Below are 24,060 nucleotides of genomic sequence, written 5' to 3'. Positions count from 1 at the left end.
ACTCTTGACTCTTGACTGTGACTGTGACTGGCACAACGTATCAGAGCACGTGACGCAGGTCTTGCCTCTTATCTCGGGCCAACGACGCGCCCAATCGCGAATCATGAACTGCATGGGCCCAACTTTAGATCGCGGGGGAGTGTGGCCGCGACCGAGTTAACCGAGATGAGACGTTCCTCTGATAGGCCAACTGCTTTGGAAAGGCACGACACCGCGTTCCGCACCAACTCCACTAATCGATTGACTTTTGCCATCCGGGTACTCGACAAGTCTTGGCATGTGGAGGGGCAGGCCTGATGAGCGCCAGACATGAGCAGAGCATGTGCGAAAAGTACAACATGACCTGATTTGTGCTCTGATTAGCGCGAAGGTGATCTGACCAAGGTGCCGATTAGGATCGATCTTTGAGGGTATATAGAAAGCCCAAGCGGTATTGTCACAGCATCCCCCCGATGCGTCAAGACCATCCAGAGACTCAAACCCCATCCTGAATTCGTAGCACCCTCCAATCCGTCGTCCGTCATCATGTCTGCCCCTCAAGCAACTGGCCATCACCGTCCTACAGTGCTCGCGAACCAACCGCCTGTGATCTCGGTACTGCACGATGCCAAGAACAAGGCAGGCCTTAGTTTTGAACAGATCGCAAAGGGAATAGACAGGAGCGAATGGTGGACTGCGGGTCTGTAAGTGTCTCGCGTGGACGCGTCTTGGTGCTGTACATCGTTGGAATCGTCGATGGATGTTGCTGACTCTCGGCCGTTGCAATAGCTTCTATGGCCAAGCAAAGCCCGAGAAAGATGATTTGGAGAAGCTCGCCAAAGTGCTCAGTATCGTACGTTGCAGAGCGTTGTCAGGGCCACAATGCCAGCTTCGTAGTGTTGTGGCTCACTCGCTTCCCTTCCGTGCAGGACCAACAATATCTCGTCGATGCTCTTGGCCCAAGCTTCTACCCTACTCGGGGAGTAGGAGAGTGGCCTCCTAAGGGTATGTCCTAAGCCATGCGATCAAGAATGCCCATCTATTCTTCTAGGGCTGACTTCATCGACCTCCCTACCTCATCTTCCCCCTCCTTGGCGAACAAGAGTGAGTTTCGTGCTGCTTCGCACCGGCGGCTGTCCTACTGTTGCTTCGACGCATGCTGATGTAGCACACTTTGACATCGCAACTCGAACAGTCCCGTCGTGTACCGTCTGTACGAAGCTCTTTTGGTATACGGTCATCCCATCAAGGCCCTCATCCACGAAAAGTTTGGTGACGGCATCATGAGCGCCATCGACTTTACCGGAAGCGTCGAAAAGGAACCCAATCCCAAGGGCGATCGAGTCAAGATCACCTTGAATGGCAAGTTCCTTCCTTACACCAAATGGTGAACGTGTACAGCTCTTGCCTCGCATTGCATCCGTTCCAGTTGACCCGTCTCTGGTCATTGTCTGCCTTATCTCGCAATTGCATGGGCTTCTGGTTTCTGCTCTCCATTCGGCTGCTGTGTCCCACGTGTGAACATCTTGCCCGGCCGAGGTCAAGTTGACAGGCTCAAAAGCTGGAAAGCTTGTCGGCGCACCACGCTTGGGGTTGCGAGGGATTCGAACACATAGCATACAATTAGCGCATATGCTTCATACATGGTGGTTGTCAAGAAAGAACGTAGGTGCATGACGAAGCGAGCTGTGAGCAGCTACTTCCGCGTGTGGGTAATGAGGGATGTCGAGTCAGTGTGAGATGTGTACTCAAAGTGGTGTTGAGACCATGCGCAAGTATGCTAGCAATCACTACGCACTTGCCTGCCGTGCGAGGGCAAGCAACAGAGAATTGCAGATTTTGAGAGAAGTCCTAGCGTAGCAGGAATGTGAGTGACGAATCGCAGAGCACCTCAGCGGAGAGACCCTCGCAATGGCCGCGTAGCCAAGAGGTATCTGAAAGCGATACGTAAGATCAGTCTGCGCGTTTGCGAGAGCTCCTTCGTGTTGCTTTGGGCGCGGGCGAGGAGGTGCCGTGGGATCGCGTACCTCTAGCTGGTCCGTCAGCCGCTTGGATTGCTTCGATCTTTTCGTGTCGCTCCTTTTCTCGCGCAGCCGTAGCGTATATGTTGGCCGTGAAAGGTCTGTGATGGCCAGCATCAGCTGTCAGTTGACGTGCCTATCACATGTGCAGCCGCAGCGTTTGTTGCCTCTCACCCTTCGAAGCGCATCGCGACGATGTAGACGATGACCACCAAAACGGAGAGGATCACACCTGCAGGCTTGCCGAACCTGCGCAAGTTGTGGATTGACACGTCCTGTCAGCTCAACGCGCGTCCCCACTTGTTGCACAATGCAATCGCCCTTTGCCTGCGCATGCAGCATCCACTCACCAAAGCGCCACGCCAAAGAAGCACATGCTGCTACCCACATACATGGGATCCGCTACGACGTTGAAGGGGAAGCCGGTGACGATGCTGGGCATGAGGATGCCAAAGTAGTCGCCAAGGTATGTTCCAGTCACGCCCAAGGCCCACATGGAAGTGATGACAAACACTTGTCCCACCGCAAAGATGGCTGCACCGCCCACTTTGGCAGCGGGATGGAGCAGTAGAGCATTGGCAGGCTGGGAAGCGATGGCGTGGTTGTAGAGATGATCCCTGAGTATGCCCAGCAGGAAGATGCTAGCTCCGAGCAGGTAGCATCCCAAGTACCTGTTGCCCCTCAGCAGCTTTGTGATTGTCTTGTTGCGATACTCGTTCTGCGCTACCAAGTTCCAGTAGAGGGGGTTGAAGCAGATGGAAGCGGCTGCGATCCAAAAGTCGACCTGACTAAAGTCGATCACACCTGGAAAGAGGTAGAGATTGTGCTTGTGACCGAATAGGGACGACATGATGAGAATGAGTTGCGCAAGGGGCCCAAAGACTATGTGGTCCTTGCCATGTCCTCGTTCGCTTAGAACAGAGAGTCAACAGTAGAGCTGAGCTGAGCGTTGGTGAGAGAAGGAGGCAGCGGGCAACAATCGTTGGAAAGCAGCTTCAAGGACGGCTCAAGTCAAGACTCGATGAAGGCCGTGTTCCTGCTTTCGCAGCAAAGGTCTGCATATATATATGTGTCTGCATTCACATTCAAGATTCACGATTCGTGATTTTCCTTCTTCTTGAAAGAAGCACACAGCTCACACAGCGGCACAGAGCTGCTGCTGCTGATCATGTCCCGCCGCGTGCCACAGCCTTCGCTCTCACGTGCGCGCTGTTCTGACGTGCATCCGTGCGCGCGTCCGGGCGGGTTTTGCTAGAGATAGCGCGCATATCGCGTGCCATGGCTGCCTGCCCGCGCGGCTGTTTGCTGGACTCCGCGGGCTTCAGCAGCCGACGCGATCGAGACGCGCCTTGCCGCGTAGATGTTGACGCGGGAGCAGACTCACACATCACGTACTCAAGACTGATGACTGCATGCTATATAGCTGCTGATGACGCTTCTGCAGCATGTGGTGTTGGTGTGTTGCTTTCGCGCATGTCTTGCTTGGCGGACTTTGGCTATATGTATGCTATTTAGCATTTTGACACTCGTGATCATTTGTGACTATTCAGGATTGCGGGTTATTTTGTCAATACGCTCCACATGCTCAAATGTAAAGCTGGAAGCGAGCTGAAGAATTGAAGCCTGCGCACGACGTGTGCATGCAAAGTGTGCAAATGACGAGCGAGTCGAGTGTGTGTGATCTTGCTGTGTATGGATACGTTGATTCGTGATTACTAGGTGGAATCTGGCAGTGAAGGCGAATGAGCGTCAAGTGTTAACGTGAGCTATGTGAGGGTTCAAATAAGCAGTCAAAGTGGTGCAAGTCAAAGTAGAAATGAGAGCCGTTCAACGAGTCCTCCATGCATGCGCGGACCGTTGTTGCAAGGGTCGGCATTGACTCAACTTGAGAAATCTCAGTCAAGTATTGTGCAGCTGCTTGCGTGATTCCATGCACACCCTGCCAATCCACTTGAGGCGTTTCACTCGCGTCGATACTCTTTCCACCTTCACATCAGGTCACCGCATCCCAACCAACTCACCTCTTAGCGGTGCTCTGGTAGCTCAAAAATTGTGACAGCAGACTCTCTTAGCAATCAGCATGGCCTCCTCGTCTGCTGCTGCCCTTGCTTCTGGCCAGCCTCTCAACGCATCTCCAAACATCAACCAGGGCTCCTTTGAAAGCGGTCGCCCTGACATTACTGGAGATCGAAGATGGACTCCAACGCTCTCCAGAGGGTCTCCGACAAAACGAGCTCGGAATGCTCCTAGTGCTAGTCCAGCTGGAGTGCCGAGCCAGTACGGGCCTGCTTCACCCGCACGTCGCCATTCGAGGCAAGCAAATGCATCGAGCGGCGATGTTCTCGGCTCGCCCTCCAATGACCAGGAGAATCTTCCAGCTTTGCAGCACGAACAGGTCGCTCGAGGCCGCGCGACTTCTCCTTCGCCGATCTCCAGCAGCCAGAATCCATCAGACTACAGGGGTGTAGAGCTTCACAGCGACGAACGATCTCGACACAGAAGGGTCAGTCCGAGCAAGGCTCTGCTGCAAAAGCTGCGTCGGTCGCCGAGCCCAAAGAGGCGCAGTGCGGTCAGTGCGGGAGATCGTAAGAGCGTGGATGCAAGCGTGCATGCGTTACACAACAATGCTGCACAAACACACAAGCGTACCAGCTCCGCAGCTCCTTCGACTCCGGATGTCGGTGCAGCTTTCGAGCAGCTATTGGTAAGTGCCCGGGGGGCCGATGAACACGAGAAGCGGCGCAAGGTGAGCAAGGCTGACAACCTCACTGCTCACTCTGTGATGTGGCCCACTACGATTCGATTTGTAATTTGCTCTACCACGATTCCGGCGATCATTGTAGGACACGCTCGAGGTTCCTGGCCCCCTCCGATCCAAACTCGTTGCTCTGGATGCAGGCGTCAAAGCATCCATGCTCAAAGGCAATGCGACTCTCAATCTCAGCAGCTTTGGTCTCGACGCCAAGCGTCGTAGCCAGGTACTGGCCAGCGGCACGGGTGGCGTCACCTCGTCAAACATATGTGGAATCCTTTCCCCCCAACCCGGTGTAAACGCTGGCCAAAGCACTCCGCAGGACGTATTCAGCGGTGTCAGTACCAGCAGCCTCTTCTCGCCCGTCATGTACAGCGCGCCTCTGGGTCCTGGTCAAGATGCCGGTACAAGTAAGCGACACAGTGGATCGTTCAATATGCAAGCTTCATCTTCCGCTCCAAGTTTGGCGACCGGCTCCAGTTCGGCTGTGAGCTGCGCCACGACGCTCAGATGTGCCCCAGCACCCTCGCTCGACGTGTCCCGCGTCAAGAGAATCCGAGCAGCGATCGCTTGCGAAACTCCCGTTTGGATCAGTGACTTCTGCAATGCTGGCGGCTACGTAGCTCTGTGCGAAAGATTGGAGGAACTCTTGCAGATGGAGTGGAGAGAGGAGCAGCATGACGACCACCTCTTACATGAGCTTCTGAGATGCTTTGTCGCCTTTGGGACCACCGAGGTGCGTAGTGTCACTATCGTGTGTCAGGAGTGCACCCGCTCACGTCAAGGGGCCTTGATTGCTATGACGACCGCAGCGAGGCAAAGCCGCGTTGGTCAGCAGAGCGCCTGCCCCCTTCGCTCAGCTAGGCAGCCTTCTTTGGAGCGAGAAAAAGCCAGGCGATCTGACTACTCGGAGATACTTGGTAGAAGTGCTCCTTCTGTTGCCAGACCTCGATCTCGGAAAGGTACAAGCTCTGCCTCCTCGCGAAGGTTCCTCGCTCCACGTCTGCGCTCATCACAGACCAGGCCTGCAGCTACTATTGTCACTCGTGCACAACGAGCCCAACCCCTCTGTGGAGACCATCGTCCATTTCGTCCGAGCTGGCCACGCAGCACGACCTTTCAAGGCGTGGATGTCTGAGCTGAGTGGAGTCTGTAGAGACTACTTTTGGATCTTTTGCCACTCTCAGAATAGATTCTGGCACTTGCCCGACGTGGACCAGCAGTCTGCTGCGGGACCCAAAGTGCCTGGTGGTATGACTGGAGGAGTAGAGTTCGAAGCTATGGGCTATTTGGTGCGTGCACGACAGCTCCTTGCAGCCGCAGCGAGACGTCCACTGTCCTGGCAAGCTGACGACCTCCCCCCCTGCACGCCTACAGACAATGCAATTTCGGGTGATCAATCGCATTGGTGCTGAGCTAGTCGTCCATGGCAGACGCCACTCTGATCATACGATACCACCTCCAGCCCTCGAATTCCACCAGCTTCTGTTCGCGAGCGGCATGGAGAGGGTGATCGCCACGCTGCGCAAAGCATCTCAGACGTACTATACACCCATGCATCTGGAACTAGCGCGCTACATCTCCCTTTCTGACGCTGTGGGAATGGCAATGCCACCCAGCATCGATGCATGGAGGCCTGCTGCAGCACCAGCTCCTTCGCTGGAGCGACAAATTCGCAACGCAGATTACGGCAGCTGGCTGAACATGGACACGCCTAGCCCACAGGGAACGCCAACCAAGCCAACAAAGGCGCCGGACCACAAATCCCCCGGACTTGCTGCTTCACGACCGCCAAACTCGAACTTCAAGGCAGTCGCTGTCAACCAGCGCGCCGCGGTGCCTGGCGATGTCATCAGGCCGACGCAGCAACGCCGAGGTAGCGTGGAAAGTGTAGGAGTCGGAGTGGCTCGCAGTCCACCTGGCAGTCCCGACCGCAATCCCATCGTGCTGGCGCCTAGCACGTCACCAACGCCCAATTTTGGATCCTTCCTTCAGCTCGAGGAAGCAGGCACTGCAGACACTTCTACCATGACTACCAGTGATGCGGCGCTTGTCAAGCGTCTTTCTGACATGACGAGTCTGTATCCGCCGCTGATGGAGGGTGAAAGGCTGCCAAATCCTCACCCTTCGCCGGATCCCAGTGGAGAGGGTAATGATGCGGGCAGCACAGGTGCCAGGACCGCGAGCGAGCCATCCAGCAACTTGCCGAGTACTGAGGCCCATCAGCCTGGCAACGCGATGGGCTTTGCCCCGCCAGGCTGGGAGCTTGTCGATAACCCCAGAGCGCAACAGCAGACACTTCCTCAAGGTCTTCGACCAGGAGCTGCAGACAGTTTCGTTGGGTCGGCCATTCGCCAATGGGAACAACGCCGCGATGCATAGATCTGTCGAAGCGTGGTGACTTGTTCCCAAGAGCCCACTGGTGGGCTCTTCGCGCTATCGGCACGGCCATCATCCATTGACTGGCGATCGAGTCCGCATTTTCGTGTTTAACATCAAAATCTGTTCCATTCCGTACCAGTACTGTCCCATGCCCAGTGTCCTCCACATCGCTACTCCGCTTCATCCCCGCTTCTACCGCCACGATTTCAATGATCGATACATAGATGATCTAGAGCAGAGCGCAATGTCGTGGCGTGATCGGAGATACAGCTCGCTGCGACTTTGGCAGCTTTCTCACATCAACGAGTTCGCGCGGGAGCATCTACCAACATTTGGAAGAGCTGATGCGATTCTTGATTTGCATCAACCCCAAAAGGCAAAAGAGTTTGAGCCCATGAATCGGAATTTTGTGTGACTTTTGATCGAATTTTAGTGAGGCTTGGCCGCCGTTGCACTTTGTGCACGTGACGTTGACTCTGTGGAGTGGTTGCACGCACGCGCATGCGAGCCAGAACGAGACCCTCGATAGCACGTTGCCCAGATTCGTGACTCCTCCTCTCCACCTCTTACTTAACGAAATCACTGACTGGCACCTTGTCCATCGTCAGCCGACCGCAACTGTGAAGCAACATCGATGCACCGCTGAAAGTCTCGACGTCCGCGTGGTACGTGTGGCGGTGAGGTTCAAGCAGTGCACTTGCACACTGCAAACCAGGCGAAAGCGTCATCCAGGGTGGGCACGAGCGCACCATCTCTCAAGGCGCTGGTTCAGATTTGGCCCGCTTTCCAAAGCGGCCCGAACCTACGATGGACATTCATCGGACATCCTCTCCTCGGCCAGGTGCTCGTCGAGCTGCACCTGCGCTGCCTGCGTCTCCAGGTAGACCAGGCTCACCTTCTCTGGGTGCATCCGGGGATCACGGAGCCAGTGGCTCATCACATCGGCCATCCGGCTCTGGAAACATCTTTTACAACTCTTCAGTCGACGAGTTCTGCCAGATCAAGACCTTTGACACGCCCAACTACTCTACGAAGGACTTGCTGGCTGGACTGAGCGACAAGCTGATCACGCAGAGCAAGGCGAATCCAGGCGGTGAGCATTCTGGCTGTTGGTGCTGCTTCCAGGAAGAGACGAGAAACGGCCTTTATTGACGCCTTCCCTGTGCCTTCTTGCGACTCTCGCTCAGCCTTCAACCCTCGTCCATTCATCAGGACGTACGAGTCCGCTGTGGACTCTTTGCTGCAGCTGCGTTCTACAATCACCGCGCAAGAGTCCCAATTAGCTTCCACCGTGCAGGTATCGGAATCGGCCTACGCTGCAAAGCTCAAGGATCTCTCTTCCAACTTCGATAGCGTCTCTACGAGCTTTACGGGACTCGAAGATCGCTTCGCTGATGTGGGCCGTACGGCACTGCAGATCGGCGAGCAGCTGCAAACCATAGACAAGCTCAGGACTCGGGCAGCGGAAGCCAGCGACCTGATCGAGTATTATTATCAGTTTGCGAGAGGGGACACGAGCAGATTGGACCGGCTGAGAAGAGAAGGCGGTAGAGAGGGTCGACTGAAGACTGCAGTTATAGCCAGGAGGCTTGGCGCCATCGCTCGGGAGGTCGACATGCCGGGAGCTGACAAGGTGATGAGCTCTCCTATCCGTTGGCTTTTTCGCGCCGCTGATGAACGTCTGCCGTCGCCGCTTCTCTTCTCCCTAACAGACCCGCGATACCGTCGATGTGTTCTCAGAGAAATTCGAAAGGGACATGCTCAAGCTTTTTGACAAGTTTTACAGAAAGTCCGACCCTAAGATGATGAGTCATATCGCCAAGGTGCTGCAAAACTTTAATGGCGGGCATTCCTGTGTACAGATCTACGTGAACCAGCACGACTTTTTCATCAGCAAAGATAGAGTAGGGGGTGCTGAGAGCGTTGGCGCAAGCGAGATGTGAGCATTTATGAGGATGCGCTGCAATAGCGCTTTCGCCCTGCTGACTGCTTCTTTGTCTAGCTGGACAACCATTTCAGACCCCGACGCGCCAGCACCCAAGGTGGAACCTGGACTTGACCAGCTGTTTGCGGAGATTAAGCAGACAGTGGAGATAGAAGCGCAGATCATTCAGGCTGTCTTCCCGTCCCCTCTCCTCGTGATGAGCACATTCCTTCAGCGAGTCTTTGCTCAAAGCATTCAGTTGCATGTGGAGCGCTTGATGGAGAAAGCTGCAGAGGTTGGTGCTGTCAGCAACGGGGTTGCGGGTCAAAGTGGTACATCGGCGCCAACAGCAGCCGGAGCGTTGGCCGGCTCTGATCCGAGCACGGGGCCGGGTAGCAGCTCTTTGGCATTTCTGCGCACCCTTCACATGGCGCGCTCCATGGCTCTGGCCCTGGTCACAGAGCTCAAAGTGTACGACTATCGCTCGACAGATGCCGGTGGAAGTTCATCTGCGAATCGTAGCACATTCCAAGATGCCAGCTCTTTCTCCCTGCTTGGAGGGCACACGCTTCTAGGCAGCAACAGCTCTAGCGCTGCTGCTGGTGGAGGCAGTGCGCTAGGCTCGATGCTGGATCAGGCAGTCGAAGAGCTTTTTGTACCTTACATGGAGGGCATCAGGTACTTGGAAAGGGAGAGCCGAAGTCTGACAGATCTCTACGCGGCGTACCTGCTACGCTTCAGCAATGCGCACGTACGTACTGTCAATGTGTCATTGTGTTGCCTGATCTTTTGGTGACGCTCGCTGACTACGATTGCACTTGTGTTCGACAGCGCTCAGCTCCACAGATCAAGACGTCAACCATTTTCGATCGAGTGAGAGCACAGGTGCAAGCTGCTTCCACTAGCTCTGCCAGTTCGCTGCAGCCCTCTTCCGCAGGCAGTACGGCCAGCGCTGCGACCAGCTTGACGACAGGGGGCAGCACCGGCGCAAGTTCTTCCATCCCGGCTACAAAGTCTACCTTTGGCTTCTCCAAGCTTTCTGGGCTGGTCGATCGAGCGCGTGGCGGAACATCGTCGGCCGAACCAGCTGGCACATTGACTGTAGCGCCCGAAGCTTCCACCGAGAGTGGAGGTCTCGCTGCCACAGGAGCCGAAGACGGGGATGGTGATCTGAGTCTCGAGGTGGCGGAGAGGATGCTCAGATGGCACGCAGAGGCAATTGGGCGTTGCGTTGATCTTAGCTCAGCTTCTGACATGTGAGTGAAATAGGCTGCATCCTCGATTTTGTTTTCTCTCTTTGACCTCGTGTCCCTGACGATTGTGCGCGGTGCCCAGCCCCAAAAATGCTTTTGCGCTCCTCAAAGTGCTGGTGGAAGCTTTCTTTCAGCTCTACGTTGAAGTGGCCCTCGACTCTGCACAAACGACTGTCAACGGCCAGGACGTCCGAAGTACCAGCTTGCCCGATTTGTCTTACCTAAGCGTTCTCAGATCCGTGGAGCTCATCACGCAGTTGTGGCAGCACTACGTGAACACTGCGCTACTCCCTCTAGCGAGCTCTAGCGTAACAATTCGTCGAGAGATGGCCATCTACAACAATCACTGTCTCTTGAAAACGGAAGGCAAGTGCGATGCTGTGCTGCAGAAAAGCGTGGACAGTGAGTTGCATTGCAAGCTGGGTACCTTGCGGTTTGTCTTGTTACTGATCGGTCGGGTCAATCATTTCAGACATCGTCGCGTTCTTGACAGCAAGGCTAGCGACACAGAAGAAAAACGACTTCACGCCGAAGAACGATGACGTTGCCTTCGCTCGCAGCAACACCGACGCGTGCGTTGCTTGTTGCGACGCACTCGGGCGGGTAGCATCCGCTGCGCGAAGAGGGTTGGGGGGTGGCAAGAATAGCGAAGCCTTCTTGACGGAGGTCGGCGTGACTTTTCACGGGCTGTTGCTAGAGCATTTCAAGAAGTTCACAATCAGCGCCGATGGTGGTATTTTACTGGGACAGGATCTTAGCGCTTATCAAAGCGCGGTAGCTGCTTTCAACATTCCAGCCCTTCAAGATCGTTTCGACATGCTCAGGCAGCTAGGCAATCTTTTGTGAGTCGCTCTTGGGTTCGTCGGAAGCTGCTGGCGCTGAAGTTGCTCTTGTGCAATTCAGCTTTCTTCCGCCTGCCGTACTCAAGTCCTACATGCGCGAAGGTCACCTGGTGAGCGCTATGTGGCTTTTGCACCTTTCTTTCGTTCGTCCTCACCTTACCGTTGTCATATCTCGTCTTGTAGGCTCACATCGAAGAGCGACTACTTCGTCCCTACCTTCTTCGACGAGCAGACTACGCCAAGGATGTCCGAGATCTGGATACGAGCTCGGGATCCACCATGGGAGGTACATTGCCTTCGAGCGCGTCGCATCCAGACGTCGAGTCCTTGTCTGTCTTCTCTGTGGGATCTGATCCCGGCGCCAAAGCCGACAAGTTGGCGCAAATCATGCTTGCGATGGAGAAGCGCGCGGGAAGTCATCCCACAGCTGCTTGAGGTTCTCGCTCGCGGTAGCACGTTCAAGCCGAAATCGTAGGTGTAATTGTACGCGTGATCCAAAGCAATGACGCATGCCACTTCATGTTCTCTACTCATTAACGTAGCCCGCAAAGTCCAAACAAAGCCTTGGAGGATGCGCGCCCACTGTGGATCTGACCGACGCTGCTCGCATTGCAGGTATGAATGAGCATTGGTAAGCACGCACTTGACAAGTGCTGGGAATAAGTATGTAGTTGATGTTCGGACCGGCGGCCCAACGTGCGAGGCGCGGAGGCCTTATCTTATCACCGACCTCTCGGTGCTTGTGACGATTTGTCATCATCCAACTCGTGTCCCCAATCATCGTCGTCGTCGTTGTCGTCGTTGCGCCGCCTGGATGCTCCGACGCTGCGGTTCTCCTCATGAGCAGCTTCGAAGAGTACGTTCTCCTTTCCTTTTGCGTTGAGGCTGCCGCCCTGTTTCCTCTCCCTCTCGCTGGCGAGATTGCTCAATTCGACAGCGTCTGTGATGCCATTTTCAGCTTTTCTGGCATGGCCGCCTCTGGGATTCTGCCCAGCCAGATTCTGCTCCTCACTTTCCCTCCATTTGTCGAAGCTCGGCCTGGCGCGAGCGACTTCAATGCTTGGTCTCATACCGAAGCCATCATCTGGGATCGTGGCCGCTGGAAGAGCTGTGGATGTTGAGACAGCTGCGGAAGGTCTCGCACCGCTGAAATTGGCTTCCATGGCGAACCTCATCTCGGGCGTGAGGAAGACTTGTAAATGAAGGAGGGAAAGCGGTCAGATGAGATACATCACGCGCGAGGGAGAGACATCAGTGAGCCGCGTCGCGCTTATGTGCAGAGACTCACAATAGAAACAAGCTGTGGCCAGGCAGCCTCCGCCAACGAGATCGACAAGGTAATGATGCATCAGGTACATGGTGCACCAATAGAGCCAAGCAGCATAGCTCCAGTAGACGATCCTTGCATCGAGTCTGAGCACCTTCCTTGCACTCCTTGTTCCAGTTCCAGGAATTGGAATTCCGAGCTGCACAGGGAAGAAGTAGCTGAGAAAGAGGGCTTCCATGGTTGCGCAGCCAGCATGTAGTGAAGGGAAAGCACCAAATGGAACAGGCGCGTTGGTAAAAGTCAGGGTGTAGCCATGCCCTCCGAATAGCTCGTCGATGCGGGCTAGACCGGCCGGAGACCCTTTCATGCCATAGTTGGCCGGTGTGAGGCCTTCTCTCAGCTCGTACCCTGCAGCGTGAGCGGGATGGAAGTAAGAAGACACGTCAGTGCTGAGAAGGACGTGCAGCCACTGCTTTCTATGCCCCCGGCCGCTTGACAGCTCCCCCTTCTCCTATTGGAATCGTCTTCAGCCTCGTATGACATACAGGGAGGAGCACACGGGAATCCCACTTGAACGAGCACACCCAGCAGATTCAAAAATCCAAAAGCGTTTCCGAACACTTTGGTAGCGGTCGGTGGTGCAAAAACGAAAAGGAGCGCAGCGACCACAAAGGGTGCCACAAAGTGTACGACACCATAGGGCAGCCAAGCCAGAATGTCGAGGGCTGGATGACCGAACCTGGTCAATATGTCCGAAATTGAGGCGCCGTACCAGATGGTCTCGAGCGTGGGCAAGACTGACACCCAAATGTGGGGTCTCGAAGCCGGATCCAAGAATTGAGAGGAATAGTAGAAGAGCAGCCAAGCGAGGATGGGTGTCGCTGGTAGGATGAATTGAGAAGAGATTGGAAGCAGAAGCGCGAGGATGTAGCTGGCTGGAAGAAAGAGTTTCAGAGGCATAGAAGGGACTTTCATGATGTACAGACTTCCCAGCGCCAAGCCTGTCAAGAAGCTGTACTTGATCCGCTCTCCACGTGTAGCCTTCCAGGTTCGTAGACGAGAAATGGTGAGGGGAATGGATGTGGACGTTTCGAGTCGCGTTGCGGCTGCCAATATCCGAGTCAGAAGGTATTGTAGGGCGACGGGCAAGTTGTGTAGTGCTCGAGGTAGCACGATGTGCACCTCCTGATCCCTTGCCCCTCCTGCTGGGCTGTATGCGCTCGATCCCGCGCCTGCATTGTGTGAGGACACCATGCCGGCAAGGGTGAGCGTCACCTCTTTAGCTTAAAAATGCAGTATCAATTGTGGGCAGAAGGAAATTGGCAGAGTAAAGCGCGACAGCCTAGCATTGCGAGCGTCGTGAGGGGAGTTGATTGCGTTGAACTTGTCTTAGCTGATGCTGTAAAAAGGTGAAAGGATTCAGCTCCGCACGCGCGACCTTGCGTTGCAGCTAGGTGGCTTGGGCAGTCACGTGCTGTCACCTCTTTTTTTTTTGAGGGGAAGTGAATCTGAACAGCGCATTCTTGATTCTGATTCACCGCCTCGTGCCTGCGAAACTTGGATGCCAGCCATCAATTGAATGTAACCCCGCACCATCATCGCTCGCGATCACAGCTTTGGTTACCCTTCCACCTTCCATTCAATCGCCTTGTCTCCGCTCTTGCGCTATCGTGACGCAATGTCGGACACGTTCAGGATCCTGACCGGAAGCGGTTCGAGCGGCATTTCCTTCGACCGCAAACGCTTCTCAGAGGATGTGGGCATCTTCAATCCTCGAGCAGCTTCGGCTTCCTCTCAGCCCGCCAGCGCTGCTGGATCGAGCTCATCCGAGAAAGCAGCAACAGGTGCAAGCGTGCAGCTACCTTCATCGCTCGATTTCTTTGGGAGTGCTAGACGTGGAAAGGGGGCAGATGGGGAGGATTTGCGAGGTCAGAAAAAGAGGCGAAGATTGCAGGGTGCTGGTGATGAGGCGCGAAAGAGCGAGGAAGATGAGGATAGCCATACGACGGAATGTGAGTCCAGCATATGCGCAGGAACGACCGTTGGGCAAGCCGAGTCAGTCAAAAGGCCAGCTGCTGACCGAGCTTGAGCCGACCCCACTTGATCCGAACCCGTAGCCGAGCCTTTGACGCGCTCCACCGCAGGTGCATTCCTCAAGGAGAAGCGATTGAAGCTGACAGGGACAGATGCGCCACTCCCACTGACCGCCTGGTCCGAGATCAAGTCACGTTGGAACGGTCCCTCCTGGCTTTCTGCTGCTCCTTCCACGTGCGGGTTCGCCACGCCCACACCGATTCAGTGCGCCGCCACTTCCATCTTGCTGGATGACAGGGACATCTTGGCGGGCGCACCCACAGGCTCGGGAAAAACCCTGGCTTACCTCATTCCGATTTTGTTTCATTTACGAGAGCATAAAAAGGAAGGCTTCCGAGCTCTCATTGTTGCGCCTTCTAGAGAGCTGGCTGTACAAATAGATGGTCAGCTTGCAAAACTCGCCGGCAGGAACGAAATCAGGACCTGCGTTCTTACTAAGGCCAACCAGGCCAATCTGAAGGACAAGGAAGCGGCGAAAAAATTTGGTAAGCAGAGTGCCGCCGCCTCAATCCAGAGAGTATGCTGATCACCTCGACTCCCCATCACACACCCTGCACAGACGTACTAATCACTACCCCTTTGCGCTTGGTGCACGGATTAGACGCTGGGGAGATTGATCTGACAAAGTGAGTCGAGCGCCGACAAAAGACGGCGTGTATCAGACCGTGCCGCTCAACAAGACCTTACCGTCTGCTCTCGCAGCGTACGACACTTGGTCCTGGATGAGGCTGATCGACTCCTCGAAGACGGCTTCTTGGAGCAGACCGACACCATCTTGGCAGCCTGCTCGCATCCATCGCTGCGCAAAGCACTCTTCTCGGCCACGCTTCCTTCAGGAGTGGAAGAGATGGCCAAGTCCTTTCAATTGGACGCTATCCGCGTCATAGCAGGCGTCAAGGACGCAGCAACTGAAAGCATCTCTCAGCAGCTGACCTATGTCGGATCGGAAGAGGGCAAATTGCACGCCGTGAGGAGCATGATACACGAGGGAAAGCTCAAGCCTCCCGTCTTGCTCTTTGTTCAATCCATCGAACGGGCTCGCCAGCTGTTCGAGGAGCTGATATACGACGGGCTGCATGTCGACGTCATCCATGGGGAGAGACCGAAAGCTCAGCGAGACTCGGTCATAGACGCTTTCAAGAGGGGGGACGTTTGGGTCCTGATATGCACAGAGCTCCTAGCCAGAGGCATTGATTTCAAGGGCGTCAGACTGGTCATCAATTACGACTTCCCTCAAAGCGTGCAGAGCTACGTGCACCGGATCGGCAGGACCGGTAGAGCTGGCCGCACGGGCGAAGCGGTCACCTTCTTCACCAAGGAAGACGGACCGTATCTGCGCTCGTCAGTCTTCTGGTGCCAAAGACTCATGTCAACGATGTTGTGCTCCGACGCTGACTCGATTTTCTTGGCTTGTCACAGAGTGGCCAACATCATGAAAGCTTCCGGATGTGAAGTGCCAGAGTGGATGTTGAAGCTCAAGAAGCCTTCTCAAAACCAGCGCAAGCAGATCAACAAGCGACCTGTGGATAGACAAGCAGTCAAGAGCGCCGCTGGAAGCTCTCAAGGTCGAAGGATAGCCAACAAACGATCTCAGATGATAGAAGCTAGCAAAGCGCGGCAGCAACAGCACGATGCGGGCTCGGAGGAGGTGGAATAAAAGGCAAGGTTTTCTTCCATTAGACACAATGCATCATCGGTTTCTGCACATCGTCCAAAGTAATCTGCGCAGCACGATTGTTTGGTCACGGAATGAGCACGAACATCGTGCCCAGCCTCGTTCGGATGTCCTTCTAGATCCTTCTCAATCTCTGTAGGTGCGCGATCGAGGAGGCGAGGCGGAATAATCATCGCGGCGCCTCTGATCTCTGTATCGATCTCTCTGAGGGGGAGAGCGAGAGTAGCTGTCGCGGCGGCGAGATCGAGAGGGCGGAGGAGGAGAAGCAGAATAGCTGTCGCGGCGACGCGTAGCAGGTCGTGGGGAGGTCGAATAGCTGTCGCGGCGACGAGAGCCTTGCGGTGGCGAAGGCGATCGAGAATAGCTGTCGCGTCGACGAGGCGGAGGGAGAGGCGAGTAGCTTGATCTCCGACGCGGACTCCTGGCAGGGCTGTAGGCGTCACGTCGACGTGGCGGAGCGCGAGAGTCGGCCGAGGAGTAGGAAGGCGATCTACGTTTGTAGCTGCGTCGCGGGGCTCTCGAGTCGTCGGACGAATAAGATGGCGACCTTCGCCTCCTTGGTGGCGTGCTGGACCGGCGTCTCCTCCTGCTGGGTGGGGATCGAGATCGAGAACTGCTGCTGATGCTTGACGAATCGTCGCTGCTTGAGCTCAATACGCTTGAAGAATCCGAGTCCGGGTCCGAGTCCGAGCTAGAGTCGTCTGAGCCAGCAGCTCCACGAGCAGCTTTTGCTGCGGCTGCTTGCTCCGCTAGCAGTCGAGGCACGTCCTTCAGGTATGCCCTCATGTCTTCCGTCAGGGGACCGAGACCGATAGCCGTAAAGTAGTTGATGCTGAATCTGGTGTTCTTCGGGTTGTCTCGCGGGAATATATTCGTGAAGTAAAGCTGCATATCGGGATGTTTGAACCTCTCGACCAACTTCTTCTGACCAAGCTTCTCGATCATCTCCTGAAACAGAATCTTGATGAAGATGCGGCTACTGCTAGTCGTGTCGTCTTCGTTCATATGCACGATCTCGAAACTAGCCCAGCTAATGCCATCTGACGCGAGCAGGTGGCCGAAGAAGCGAGCGATGTTGCGCAGCGGATTAGTCTCATAGCGATGTATGGAGTCGAAGTAGGTCTTGAAGCACTGCTCAAAGCATCCGCTCCACACTCTGTTCAGCTTTGACAACCGCTCGCCTATGTGACCGTAAAATTTGTTGTAAGTCCTTTCCTGAGAGCAACATTCGATGATCATATTGCAAAGTTCGCTCTGTTTCGCAACAAAGATAGGCGTCAGCCACGATGCTGCATCTACGTTATGTGGGGATTCAGCGCTGCCTTACTCACCTCTTGGCCTTCTGGCAGCTGCAGCTTGAGAAGCTTGTGTACGGCTTCCTGAAAGCTGGCCGAGCTCATGATGGTCAAGTAGATGGTCCTCCTGAGGTTTGTCAGATTGGTCGCAGTCTGATCCTGGATCTCGAGAGCCTCCATGTCTGCCCGGCCATCTTCTCCATCTCTGCCCCCTTCGCTCTCGGAGTCGGAATCATCAGAACCTTCGCTATCAGAATTCTCGCCCAAAATTTCCGCTTTGATCTCTTGGTAGGCTTGCTCGTTGCTGACAAAGTCTGGGTCGGGTTTGAAAATGTCTGCGGGTCGAAAAGCGGGGTGAGCCTTGACACTGCGACGTCTCAGCCAGACTTCGTAAGAGTACTCACTCAGAACCTCTTGCACGTTCAGCTCGTCCTCTAGACTCGTTCTATGAGTGATCTGATCGTCTTCCTCGACCAAGTCAAGCGCTTCTGGGACTCGAGGGTTGTCCTTGAATCGATCGCGCCTGACTTGACTCAGCACCTCGATCATGTACTGTACTCTCTTTCCCACATCGCCCTCGTACAATACCGCTCTGAAGCGATCGAAAATGCTGTTGGTCGCCTTTGGGCTTTCCTCGATGAGAAAGGCGCCCACTTCGCGCATGAAGGTGACAGCTATCTCGACGCTATCGTCGGTGGGTCTCTCAAGCAGCAAGACGAGTATTTCCAAGGCTAGCACCTCATGAACCACTCGCTGATTGACGAGTTGGGCCAGGAAAGTAGCGGTAGCTGAGCATACTGGCTTGTCGTTGCGCTTGAAAGAGCGTCTGAATTGAGATACAAGCCGAGTTACCAGAAGTTCGCCGATCATCGGGAGCTTGGTATTGACGATCGCTGCTAGCGCAGCAAACGTGGGCGTGTACACGAGCGACAGCTGCTGTGCCTTCATGATGGAACGGCAGCTGTCAAGAATATCAAACTTTGAGCGTCAGAGCGTCCACTCGAGGGGAAGCTGAGACTTTTGACTCACAATAGTCCTCTGCCGCGGATGAGGTTTGCACCACCGAACAGCTCTGGGACGATATGCTTGATGTTGTCCTCTGCCACCTTGTTCACCAAACCAGTGATGCTCTTCTTCAGCGCGTCCCAGCTCATCCTCTGATACTCTACACTGCCCGAGTCAGCTGCAGCAGCTTCTGCCATCAATGCTTTGAGACGAGCGGGTGGGATGTATGCACCACCTGCTCTGGTGGGAGCAAGCTTAGCGAGCTGAGTTCTCAAGTCTGCTCCCTTCGCCTCCAGTCGATTGGCCGCGGCCACATCTTCGCCATCTCCATTGGAGATCTGCTTCGTCGGAAGGCTCTTATCCGCGGCAGCTTTCAAAGACCCATTCCTGGCTGGAGACAGCGAAGCAGACGATCTTCTCCTGCGCCTCCGTTCTGGCGACCTGCTCCGATCGTCCGAACGGCCCGATAGCGAGCGAGATCTGGGGTGACAGAATGTGCGGCTCTTTCTCATTGAGTCCAGGCTCAGCTACCATTATGAACGCTGCGAGAACGACTTACCTTTTGCGAGTGTGACGCTCAGGGGTAGGCGATCGCGAAGACCCTTGGGAGGAGGAGGGTGAAGCCACCGGCATGCTGAGCGGTTGGCTCTGACTGCTCGGGATGGTGCTGGATGAGCGCTAGAAGAAGCCTAGTCGCGACGCGTCAGAAGCAATCGGCCGAAGGGATCGTGGCTGCGACGAAGAAGAGAGTTGCGCTCAAGTCGCGAGGCTTGCAAGAAGCCTTGTTGTAGTGTGGTGGTCAGAATCATGGGATGCCTAGCTGCCTGCAAGGCTGATTGATGGCTCGACTGAATCGCGAATCAAAATCTGCGACGCGCGCCCCTCCCCCGCCGCGGCGTGCACATACACATCACGAGACCTGCCGCAAAACCCCACGGCTCCACCTTCGCGCGGCTCAGCAGGCAAAGGCGAATCGGCGCGTTGAGCGCGTATCGACCGGTATAGGCGCCATGCACAAACTCGCAAGGCCCCTCGCAAATTACCACCACGTATGCGTCGTCTGGTCTACCTTCAGTTGCGAGTCTGCTGAGAACGTGCGCAGTCAGAATCAACCTGCTGGACATGGCCTCGCTGCACGCGTCCAAGAGCAAGCCTGACTCCCAACTCGTGTTGCATACCTTTCATTCACCATTGGGAGGAAGTGTGGGGGAATCGGAAGTTGGATAAAGGCACGCGTAGGGCAAAGGCAACGAACGGGTAAAGCAGTCACGAGCGTCAGCACCGCTTCGATAGCTGCTGTAGTCTGAGTATGCCCTGGCCAAGCGGTGTGCAATTGGGCGAGAGGCCACACAGCAGGGCAGCGTATTCAAAGCCACAACAATCGTGTGCGCAAAGTGATGGCATTCGTGTTTCAAGAAAAGCCCCCGCAGATCTTTGCGGCGATAAGATATAGCAGATGTTGCGCTCGGAGACTGCAGACAACGACTTGTAGCACATGATACATCTTCTCGAGCATCGCGGCCGCGAGCTGAGCACCGCGGGCATCGCGATCACGCAAGCATAGCCTCGACGATGTCGCTTTGGGCGCGACACTTGTACATTCCGGTCCTCTTCAGACCGGCCGCGTTGAGGATCCTATCAAAGTCCTTTGGCGTTCGTTCGGTGGCGTTGAGCGCTTGCATCATCTCGAAGTCGATGTTCTGCAGGCATGGCCAAGGGGGAGAGAGGGATGTGCGAGCTGGTCAGCGCTGCACGAGATGCAGCCTTCTGGGCACAAGCATGAAGGCCTCTGCAACTCGCCATTTTGAACTGTCCAGCGGCACCTTGAGATCGAGGTAGGCTTTGAAGAGACATTCAAGCGAAAAGCGCCGTCAGAAGGGTCACCACGTGCCAAACCATCCATCGCTCGTCACTTACGGCCACACGCTAGCGTGTATCAGGTCGGCAGGATTGGCGTCTTTTGGCACGATGCTCGCAGGTTGCAGAATAGTGTCCTATACGTTGTGATGTGAAGGAAATTTAAGCTCTTGACCTCAGCGTACCGCAAAGATGACGCTCGATGACACGTACGACAATGATCAGCTTGCTCTTTGGTGACATGGCAGCAGCGATGAGCTTCAGAATGACTGTTATCCGGAGAGATGTCAAGATCAAGTTGGTGAATCCTTGTCTCGCGTACGAATGGGGCCCCGCACTCACTTTCACACTTGTAATCCGGCCAGTCGTGCAGGATCCAGCTGTAGAGACGCAGGACGATGAGATGGCGTTGGCTCCGTGCGTGATCACCTGCACGTATCTTGACTCACCGCATCATGTAAGTGAATCCATCTCCCTTGTGAGGTTGAACGTCGTTGAAAAAGTCGTAGACTTCGAACTTGACCCTGTTGGAGCTCAAAGCCTCGGGGAGCTTTTGTTCAAAATGCGTTTTGTAGGCTCCCTCCACCTCGAGGCGGTCTTGAATGACGCCTTTGAAATGAGGGAAGGCTTGCAGCAGCGGCAAGGTCAGAGCTCCATGCCCGCCTCCAACATCGACGAGAGTCGTGTCGCCAAGCGAATCCCAAGGGTAATCTGCAGGGGCAAGACAGATGAAGCTTAGACCGGTGAAAGTTGTCAAAAGGGAGTCGTGCTTGATTCGTAAAGTCTCACCTGCGACCCAGCCTGGGTTGCCGGCATCTGCTCAAAGTGCGCACCATGCTTGGTGAGCGACTGATGCACTGCACTGGGGAAAAGGGGTTCTGTGCTTACCTCCAAATGCACTCATCGCACGAGCTATCAGATGGAGCCGGATGTGAGTCGGGTATCTACGAGAGGAACGACTGCAATCACTCACCGAACTCCGACATATCGGTGAGCTCTGCCATGCGACCCCACATGTCCGTATGACCGCTTTCCCTAATCTGGTACGTCGTGCCCACCGCGCAGTCGAGCGGGTCGAGGGAGAGACCTTTCTTCGGATCGAACAGATTGTCCGCAACTTGGGGCGCAGCCTTCAAGGAGAAGCTGGTCTGGAGGGCGCGACGGGACCGGTAAGATTAGACTCAATTTTTTCGTCACATAGCATGCTCGCGAGCTTACCTGCCAGGACACAAAGTCGCGGACAGGATTACTTGTCACCAGCAGCGAGGACGCGCGGTTGTTGGCAAACACGCCCTCCGTGACTTCGTTGAACTGGACATGAACGGAGCAACGCAGTCAGATCAGCAAGTTGGCCATCATTTCGCGATCACGCTATTGTGCAACCACACGCACAATGTTCATGTTTGCCAAGAATCGCAGCACTTTCGCTGTGAAATATTTCACGATCCTGTCTCAGTACTGCTAACAACGGCGTATCTCTGGAGGCCAAAATGACTCACTCAGCTTGGCTGGATGCAAGCCGACTGCCTTGGCCAAATCTGTCGCAGGCAGTCCTTGCGGACCTGCTGCTGCGAGCTGATCGGCTGCGTTGGCTCTGACCGCGACCTGCAGAGCGGCGCTGATGTGGTGCTGATGAGGGCAGAGTGAAGCGTGAGAAGGGAGCGTCTGGCACAGCTGCTCCAACACGACTTACGGCGACAGACAATTCCTGCAGCCGATTAGCAGGCGACTGGACCGTGTTCTTCAGCGCTCCCAGAGCGGCCACCAGCACGTCTCTCGCGTCCCAGAAATCCTTGGAAGCCAGGTAGCCCGGATGATCGGTCTCGTGCATTTGCGTTCCATTGAGAGAAGGCTCCGAAAGCTTGCCTTCTTTGAGCACAGACTCGTACCGATCCAAGGACGAGAGGACTTGCGCCTTCAAGGCTGCGTACTCGCTCAGCGACGACATAATGCACTTTGCTGTGGCTTGTGAAAGGTCAAATGGAAGATCCTTTGCTCGACAATGTTGGCTATATGGTGGTGCGTGGGATTGATAGTCAGGAGGATGGATCTGGTTAGACGAGCTGCTGCCTCATCCTACCTGGTGCCGACCTGCCAATTTGCTTGTATGTCTATGTATCCCTCTTGATGATGCGGTGTAGTGTGAGCATCATGCAGCTTTATCACCGCGATGCATAAAAGCGGCCCAACCGCCGTGGCTCAGATGGAGCGTTAGCGCCTACTCATCGGACTTGAGACTCATCATCAGGCTGTAATTTCATTACACACACCGAGAGCTGGACGGCCCGAATCAATGGGTGCCATCGCACGTTGGCTGTGAGTCCAGTCAAGTCGTGAGTGGTCATGTGTGGGGTACACGTATCTGCAACGACACACTCGCGACCCGTCGGTGTTTCGGCCCGTCATGCTTGGGGAGCAGCTCTTTGCTGGAGAGGACTTCGTCCAAAGGATGACCATTCGGCGTTTCGCGGGCGCCCATGAACGGTCCGCATGTGGCTGCACCAGATTGCGCTTGTCTATACATGTGGTTGACCGATACTTCCCAGCACTCCACTCGCAAGGTCTACTGCCGTGAGAATGCCCGAGACAATGTAGCTTGTAAGGTCGCAAAGCTGTGTTCACGCCTGAACATCACCGTCATCGACACAGAAAAGGGCCAATTGATCATGTTAGCACGTGCGCAGATGAATCAAGGCTTAGTCTCCTGGTCTGATTGCCGGTAGGAGAGCATGGGCAGTCTTTCTACATATACTACTGCCTATCGAAGGCAGGAAAAGATACTCAAGCCATGGCGCGACTGTGGATCCCAACAGCGTACTCCATGGTACGGCTGCATTTCCGGCTCAAGATCACCATGTTCGCCATCGATCCGCCTTCCTTTCGCTGTTCGCCCCATGCACGCACCTCGTGGTCGTGCGTCACATTCGGCAACAAGCGCTGCCCAGTCATGGAGCACGCGGTGCGCGGAGTCTCTCCATCCCATCGATCGCACGCCGCTCAGTGGCTTCCATCAGCAGCAGCAGCAGCAGCAGCAGCAGCAGAAGGTCTTGCGGCAGCTAAGCCAATCTCGAATCGTGAAACACAATCGCGAATGGCATCTGAATGTCCGGCATCTCACAACCGCACACGCGAGAACGCGCTCACAGCGAGTCGCTCCTGCGCCTGTCTGCCTTTATGTGCTGACCCTGCATCTGGCGTTTCGGCGGCCTCAGCCGTTTCCCGAGCGGTCCACGGCATCAGCTGTCTCCATCTCGACCAAGTTGTTCGGCACGGACATTTGGACTGCGAATTAAGTCGCGATTCGTGATTGTGACACGCTCACCGTACCGATTGCCGATGGAGTGAGGGAGCGCGGCGCTTGCTGGGAGCCAAAGGAGACTGAAAAGCTGTTTCGGCGTTCGTGACCTTGCCCTGCTGGCTTGGCGAACTCCCATGGCTGCACTTTCGTCGTGGTTGCATGCGCTAGCGTTTGAAGGTTATGCGCGCGCCGCATGGAGGAACTCAGATGGGCAACGCATCACTCACGACTGTCGCCAGCTGCCGCTCGAGGAGCAGTCACAGTGAGTAAGCGTGAGCCCCAGTGCTGCTGCGTCATCTTCCGACTCGACGGGAAAACTCGCAGCAGAGAAAGTGAAGCTTAGCTTGCGATGGCGCAGCTCAGATGTTCGCCCGCTAATCGTGAATCTGAATCAGGTAGGCAGGCATACTCAAGAC

General features: G+C 55.3%; 9 protein-coding genes across 9 annotated transcripts; 5 read left to right on the top strand and 4 right to left on the bottom strand.

The window, feature by feature from the left end:
* Window positions 1-375: 375 nt before the first annotated feature.
* On the top strand, window positions 376-1,475 carry IE81DRAFT_319765 (putative cyanate hydratase). Its single transcript, XM_025512826.1, has 4 exons — window positions 376-683; window positions 769-832; window positions 909-984; window positions 1,174-1,475. Exons 1-4 carry the CDS (start codon window positions 526-528, stop codon window positions 1,368-1,370), a joined length of 495 nt encoding a protein of 164 aa, XP_025373081.1. The 5' UTR covers window positions 376-525; the 3' UTR covers window positions 1,371-1,475.
* Window positions 1,476-1,577: 102 nt separating this feature from the next.
* IE81DRAFT_319764 (putative OPI3-methylene-fatty-acyl-phospholipid synthase) lies at window positions 1,578-3,070 on the bottom strand. Its single transcript, XM_025512825.1, has 3 exons — window positions 2,351-3,070; window positions 2,175-2,249; window positions 1,578-2,101 (listed from the first exon to the last, which is right to left on the bottom strand). The coding sequence occupies exons 1-3, from the start codon at window positions 2,848-2,850 to the stop codon at window positions 1,933-1,935; spliced, it is 744 nt and encodes a 247-aa protein (XP_025373080.1). The 5' UTR covers window positions 2,851-3,070; the 3' UTR covers window positions 1,578-1,932.
* A 794-nt stretch (window positions 3,071-3,864) lies between these two features.
* On the top strand, window positions 3,865-7,451 carry IE81DRAFT_319763 (hypothetical protein). The gene is made up of 4 exons (XM_025512824.1): window positions 3,865-4,704; window positions 4,844-5,488; window positions 5,565-6,044; window positions 6,130-7,451. Exons 1-4 carry the CDS (start codon window positions 4,081-4,083, stop codon window positions 7,132-7,134), a joined length of 2,754 nt encoding a protein of 917 aa, XP_025373079.1. The 5' UTR covers window positions 3,865-4,080; the 3' UTR covers window positions 7,135-7,451.
* Window positions 7,452-7,698: 247 nt separating this feature from the next.
* IE81DRAFT_319762 (exocyst complex component Sec10) lies at window positions 7,699-11,667 on the top strand. The gene is made up of 9 exons (XM_025512823.1): window positions 7,699-8,227; window positions 8,322-8,767; window positions 8,847-9,073; window positions 9,137-9,809; window positions 9,890-10,314; window positions 10,394-10,713; window positions 10,784-11,153; window positions 11,215-11,263; window positions 11,337-11,667. Exons 1-9 carry the CDS (start codon window positions 7,942-7,944, stop codon window positions 11,586-11,588), a joined length of 3,048 nt encoding a protein of 1,015 aa, XP_025373078.1. The 5' UTR covers window positions 7,699-7,941; the 3' UTR covers window positions 11,589-11,667.
* IE81DRAFT_308551 (PAP2-domain-containing protein) lies at window positions 11,448-13,798 on the bottom strand. Its single transcript, XM_025512374.1, has 3 exons — window positions 12,966-13,798; window positions 12,442-12,828; window positions 11,448-12,345 (listed from the first exon to the last, which is right to left on the bottom strand). The coding sequence occupies exons 1-3, from the start codon at window positions 13,672-13,674 to the stop codon at window positions 11,876-11,878; spliced, it is 1,566 nt and encodes a 521-aa protein (XP_025373077.1). The 5' UTR covers window positions 13,675-13,798; the 3' UTR covers window positions 11,448-11,875.
* A 173-nt stretch (window positions 13,799-13,971) lies between these two features.
* Window positions 13,972-16,224, top strand: IE81DRAFT_319759 (P-loop containing nucleoside triphosphate hydrolase protein). Its single transcript, XM_025512822.1, has 5 exons — window positions 13,972-14,432; window positions 14,538-14,999; window positions 15,074-15,140; window positions 15,217-15,855; window positions 15,934-16,224. Exons 1-5 carry the CDS (start codon window positions 14,099-14,101, stop codon window positions 16,169-16,171), a joined length of 1,740 nt encoding a protein of 579 aa, XP_025373076.1. The 5' UTR covers window positions 13,972-14,098; the 3' UTR covers window positions 16,172-16,224.
* Window positions 15,965-19,299, bottom strand: IE81DRAFT_319758 (MIF4G-domain-containing protein). The gene is made up of 5 exons (XM_025512821.1): window positions 19,049-19,299; window positions 18,514-18,969; window positions 17,889-18,445; window positions 17,521-17,819; window positions 15,965-17,443 (listed from the first exon to the last, which is right to left on the bottom strand). Exons 1-5 carry the CDS (start codon window positions 19,120-19,122, stop codon window positions 16,316-16,318), a joined length of 2,514 nt encoding a protein of 837 aa, XP_025373075.1. The 5' UTR covers window positions 19,123-19,299; the 3' UTR covers window positions 15,965-16,315.
* A 563-nt stretch (window positions 19,300-19,862) lies between these two features.
* Window positions 19,863-22,475, bottom strand: IE81DRAFT_319757 (S-adenosyl-L-methionine-dependent methyltransferase). The gene is made up of 13 exons (XM_025512820.1): window positions 22,040-22,475; window positions 21,846-21,975; window positions 21,739-21,773; window positions 21,565-21,657; window positions 21,320-21,494; window positions 21,235-21,258; window positions 21,136-21,162; window positions 20,796-21,057; window positions 20,689-20,726; window positions 20,560-20,615; window positions 20,407-20,483; window positions 20,290-20,329; window positions 19,863-20,189 (listed from the first exon to the last, which is right to left on the bottom strand). The coding sequence occupies exons 1-13, from the start codon at window positions 22,292-22,294 to the stop codon at window positions 20,040-20,042; spliced, it is 1,362 nt and encodes a 453-aa protein (XP_025373074.1). The 5' UTR covers window positions 22,295-22,475; the 3' UTR covers window positions 19,863-20,039.
* A 464-nt stretch (window positions 22,476-22,939) lies between these two features.
* On the top strand, window positions 22,940-23,738 carry IE81DRAFT_130511 (hypothetical protein). The gene has a single exon (XM_025510265.1). It carries the CDS (start codon window positions 23,076-23,078, stop codon window positions 23,637-23,639), a length of 564 nt encoding a protein of 187 aa, XP_025373073.1. The 5' UTR covers window positions 22,940-23,075; the 3' UTR covers window positions 23,640-23,738.
* The last annotated feature ends 322 nt before the right edge of the window (window positions 23,739-24,060 follow it).

Source organism: Ceraceosorus guamensis, assembly GCF_003144195.1.
Source record: "Ceraceosorus guamensis strain MCA 4658 unplaced genomic scaffold IE81scaffold_3, whole genome shotgun sequence".
NCBI classification, from domain to species: Eukaryota; Fungi; Basidiomycota; class Exobasidiomycetes; order Ceraceosorales; family Ceraceosoraceae; genus Ceraceosorus; species Ceraceosorus guamensis.
This window is presented reverse-complemented; position numbering and strand designations above follow the sequence as displayed.

Coding starts and splice junctions, on each gene's coding strand:
- IE81DRAFT_319765 (XM_025512826.1), top strand. CDS start 526: ATGTCTGCCCCTCAAGCAACTGGCCATCACCGTCCTACAGTGCTCGCG. Junction 684..768: donor GAATGGTGGACTGCGGGTCT/GTAAGTGTCTCG, acceptor CCGTTGCAATAG/CTTCTATGGCCAAGCAAAGC. Junction 985..1,173: donor AGGAGAGTGGCCTCCTAAGG/GTATGTCCTAAG, acceptor GCAACTCGAACA/GTCCCGTCGTGTACCGTCTG.
- IE81DRAFT_319764 (XM_025512825.1), bottom strand. CDS start 2,850: ATGTCGTCCCTATTCGGTCACAAGCACAATCTCTACCTCTTTCCAGGT. Junction 2,250..2,350: donor TTCTTTGGCGTGGCGCTTTG/GTGAGTGGATGC, acceptor CAACTTGCGCAG/GTTCGGCAAGCCTGCAGGTG. Junction 2,102..2,174: donor GTCGCGATGCGCTTCGAAGG/GTGAGAGGCAAC, acceptor TGGCCATCACAG/ACCTTTCACGGCCAACATAT.
- IE81DRAFT_319763 (XM_025512824.1), top strand. CDS start 4,081: ATGGCCTCCTCGTCTGCTGCTGCCCTTGCTTCTGGCCAGCCTCTCAAC. Junction 5,489..5,564: donor TCGCCTTTGGGACCACCGAG/GTGCGTAGTGTC, acceptor TGACGACCGCAG/CGAGGCAAAGCCGCGTTGGT. Junction 6,045..6,129: donor TCGAAGCTATGGGCTATTTG/GTGCGTGCACGA, acceptor GCACGCCTACAG/ACAATGCAATTTCGGGTGAT.
- IE81DRAFT_319762 (XM_025512823.1), top strand. CDS start 7,942: ATGGACATTCATCGGACATCCTCTCCTCGGCCAGGTGCTCGTCGAGCT. Junction 8,768..8,846: donor ACATGCCGGGAGCTGACAAG/GTGATGAGCTCT, acceptor TCTCCCTAACAG/ACCCGCGATACCGTCGATGT. Junction 10,315..10,393: donor CTTAGCTCAGCTTCTGACAT/GTGAGTGAAATA, acceptor CGCGGTGCCCAG/CCCCAAAAATGCTTTTGCGC.
- IE81DRAFT_308551 (XM_025512374.1), bottom strand. CDS start 13,674: ATGGTGTCCTCACACAATGCAGGCGCGGGATCGAGCGCATACAGCCCA. Junction 12,829..12,965: donor ATTCCCGTGTGCTCCTCCCT/GTATGTCATACG, acceptor CTCACGCTGCAG/GGTACGAGCTGAGAGAAGGC. Junction 12,346..12,441: donor GGCCACAGCTTGTTTCTATT/GTGAGTCTCTGC, acceptor TTCATTTACAAG/TCTTCCTCACGCCCGAGATG.
- IE81DRAFT_319759 (XM_025512822.1), top strand. CDS start 14,099: ATGTCGGACACGTTCAGGATCCTGACCGGAAGCGGTTCGAGCGGCATT. Junction 14,433..14,537: donor GGATAGCCATACGACGGAAT/GTGAGTCCAGCA, acceptor CCGAACCCGTAG/CCGAGCCTTTGACGCGCTCC. Junction 15,141..15,216: donor GGGGAGATTGATCTGACAAA/GTGAGTCGAGCG, acceptor CTGCTCTCGCAG/CGTACGACACTTGGTCCTGG.
- IE81DRAFT_319758 (XM_025512821.1), bottom strand. CDS start 19,122: ATGCCGGTGGCTTCACCCTCCTCCTCCCAAGGGTCTTCGCGATCGCCT. Junction 18,970..19,048: donor GAGCGTCACACTCGCAAAAG/GTAAGTCGTTCT, acceptor CTGTCACCCCAG/ATCTCGCTCGCTATCGGGCC. Junction 17,444..17,520: donor AGCTGCCAGAAGGCCAAGAG/GTGAGTAAGGCA, acceptor GTTGCGAAACAG/AGCGAACTTTGCAATATGAT.
- IE81DRAFT_319757 (XM_025512820.1), bottom strand. CDS start 22,294: ATGTCGTCGCTGAGCGAGTACGCAGCCTTGAAGGCGCAAGTCCTCTCG. Junction 21,774..21,845: donor CTTGCATCCAGCCAAGCTGA/GTGAGTCATTTT, acceptor AATATTTCACAG/CGAAAGTGCTGCGATTCTTG. Junction 20,616..20,688: donor GCCGGATTACAAGTGTGAAA/GTGAGTGCGGGG, acceptor TCCGGATAACAG/TCATTCTGAAGCTCATCGCT.
- IE81DRAFT_130511 (XM_025510265.1), top strand. CDS start 23,076: ATGGGCAGTCTTTCTACATATACTACTGCCTATCGAAGGCAGGAAAAG.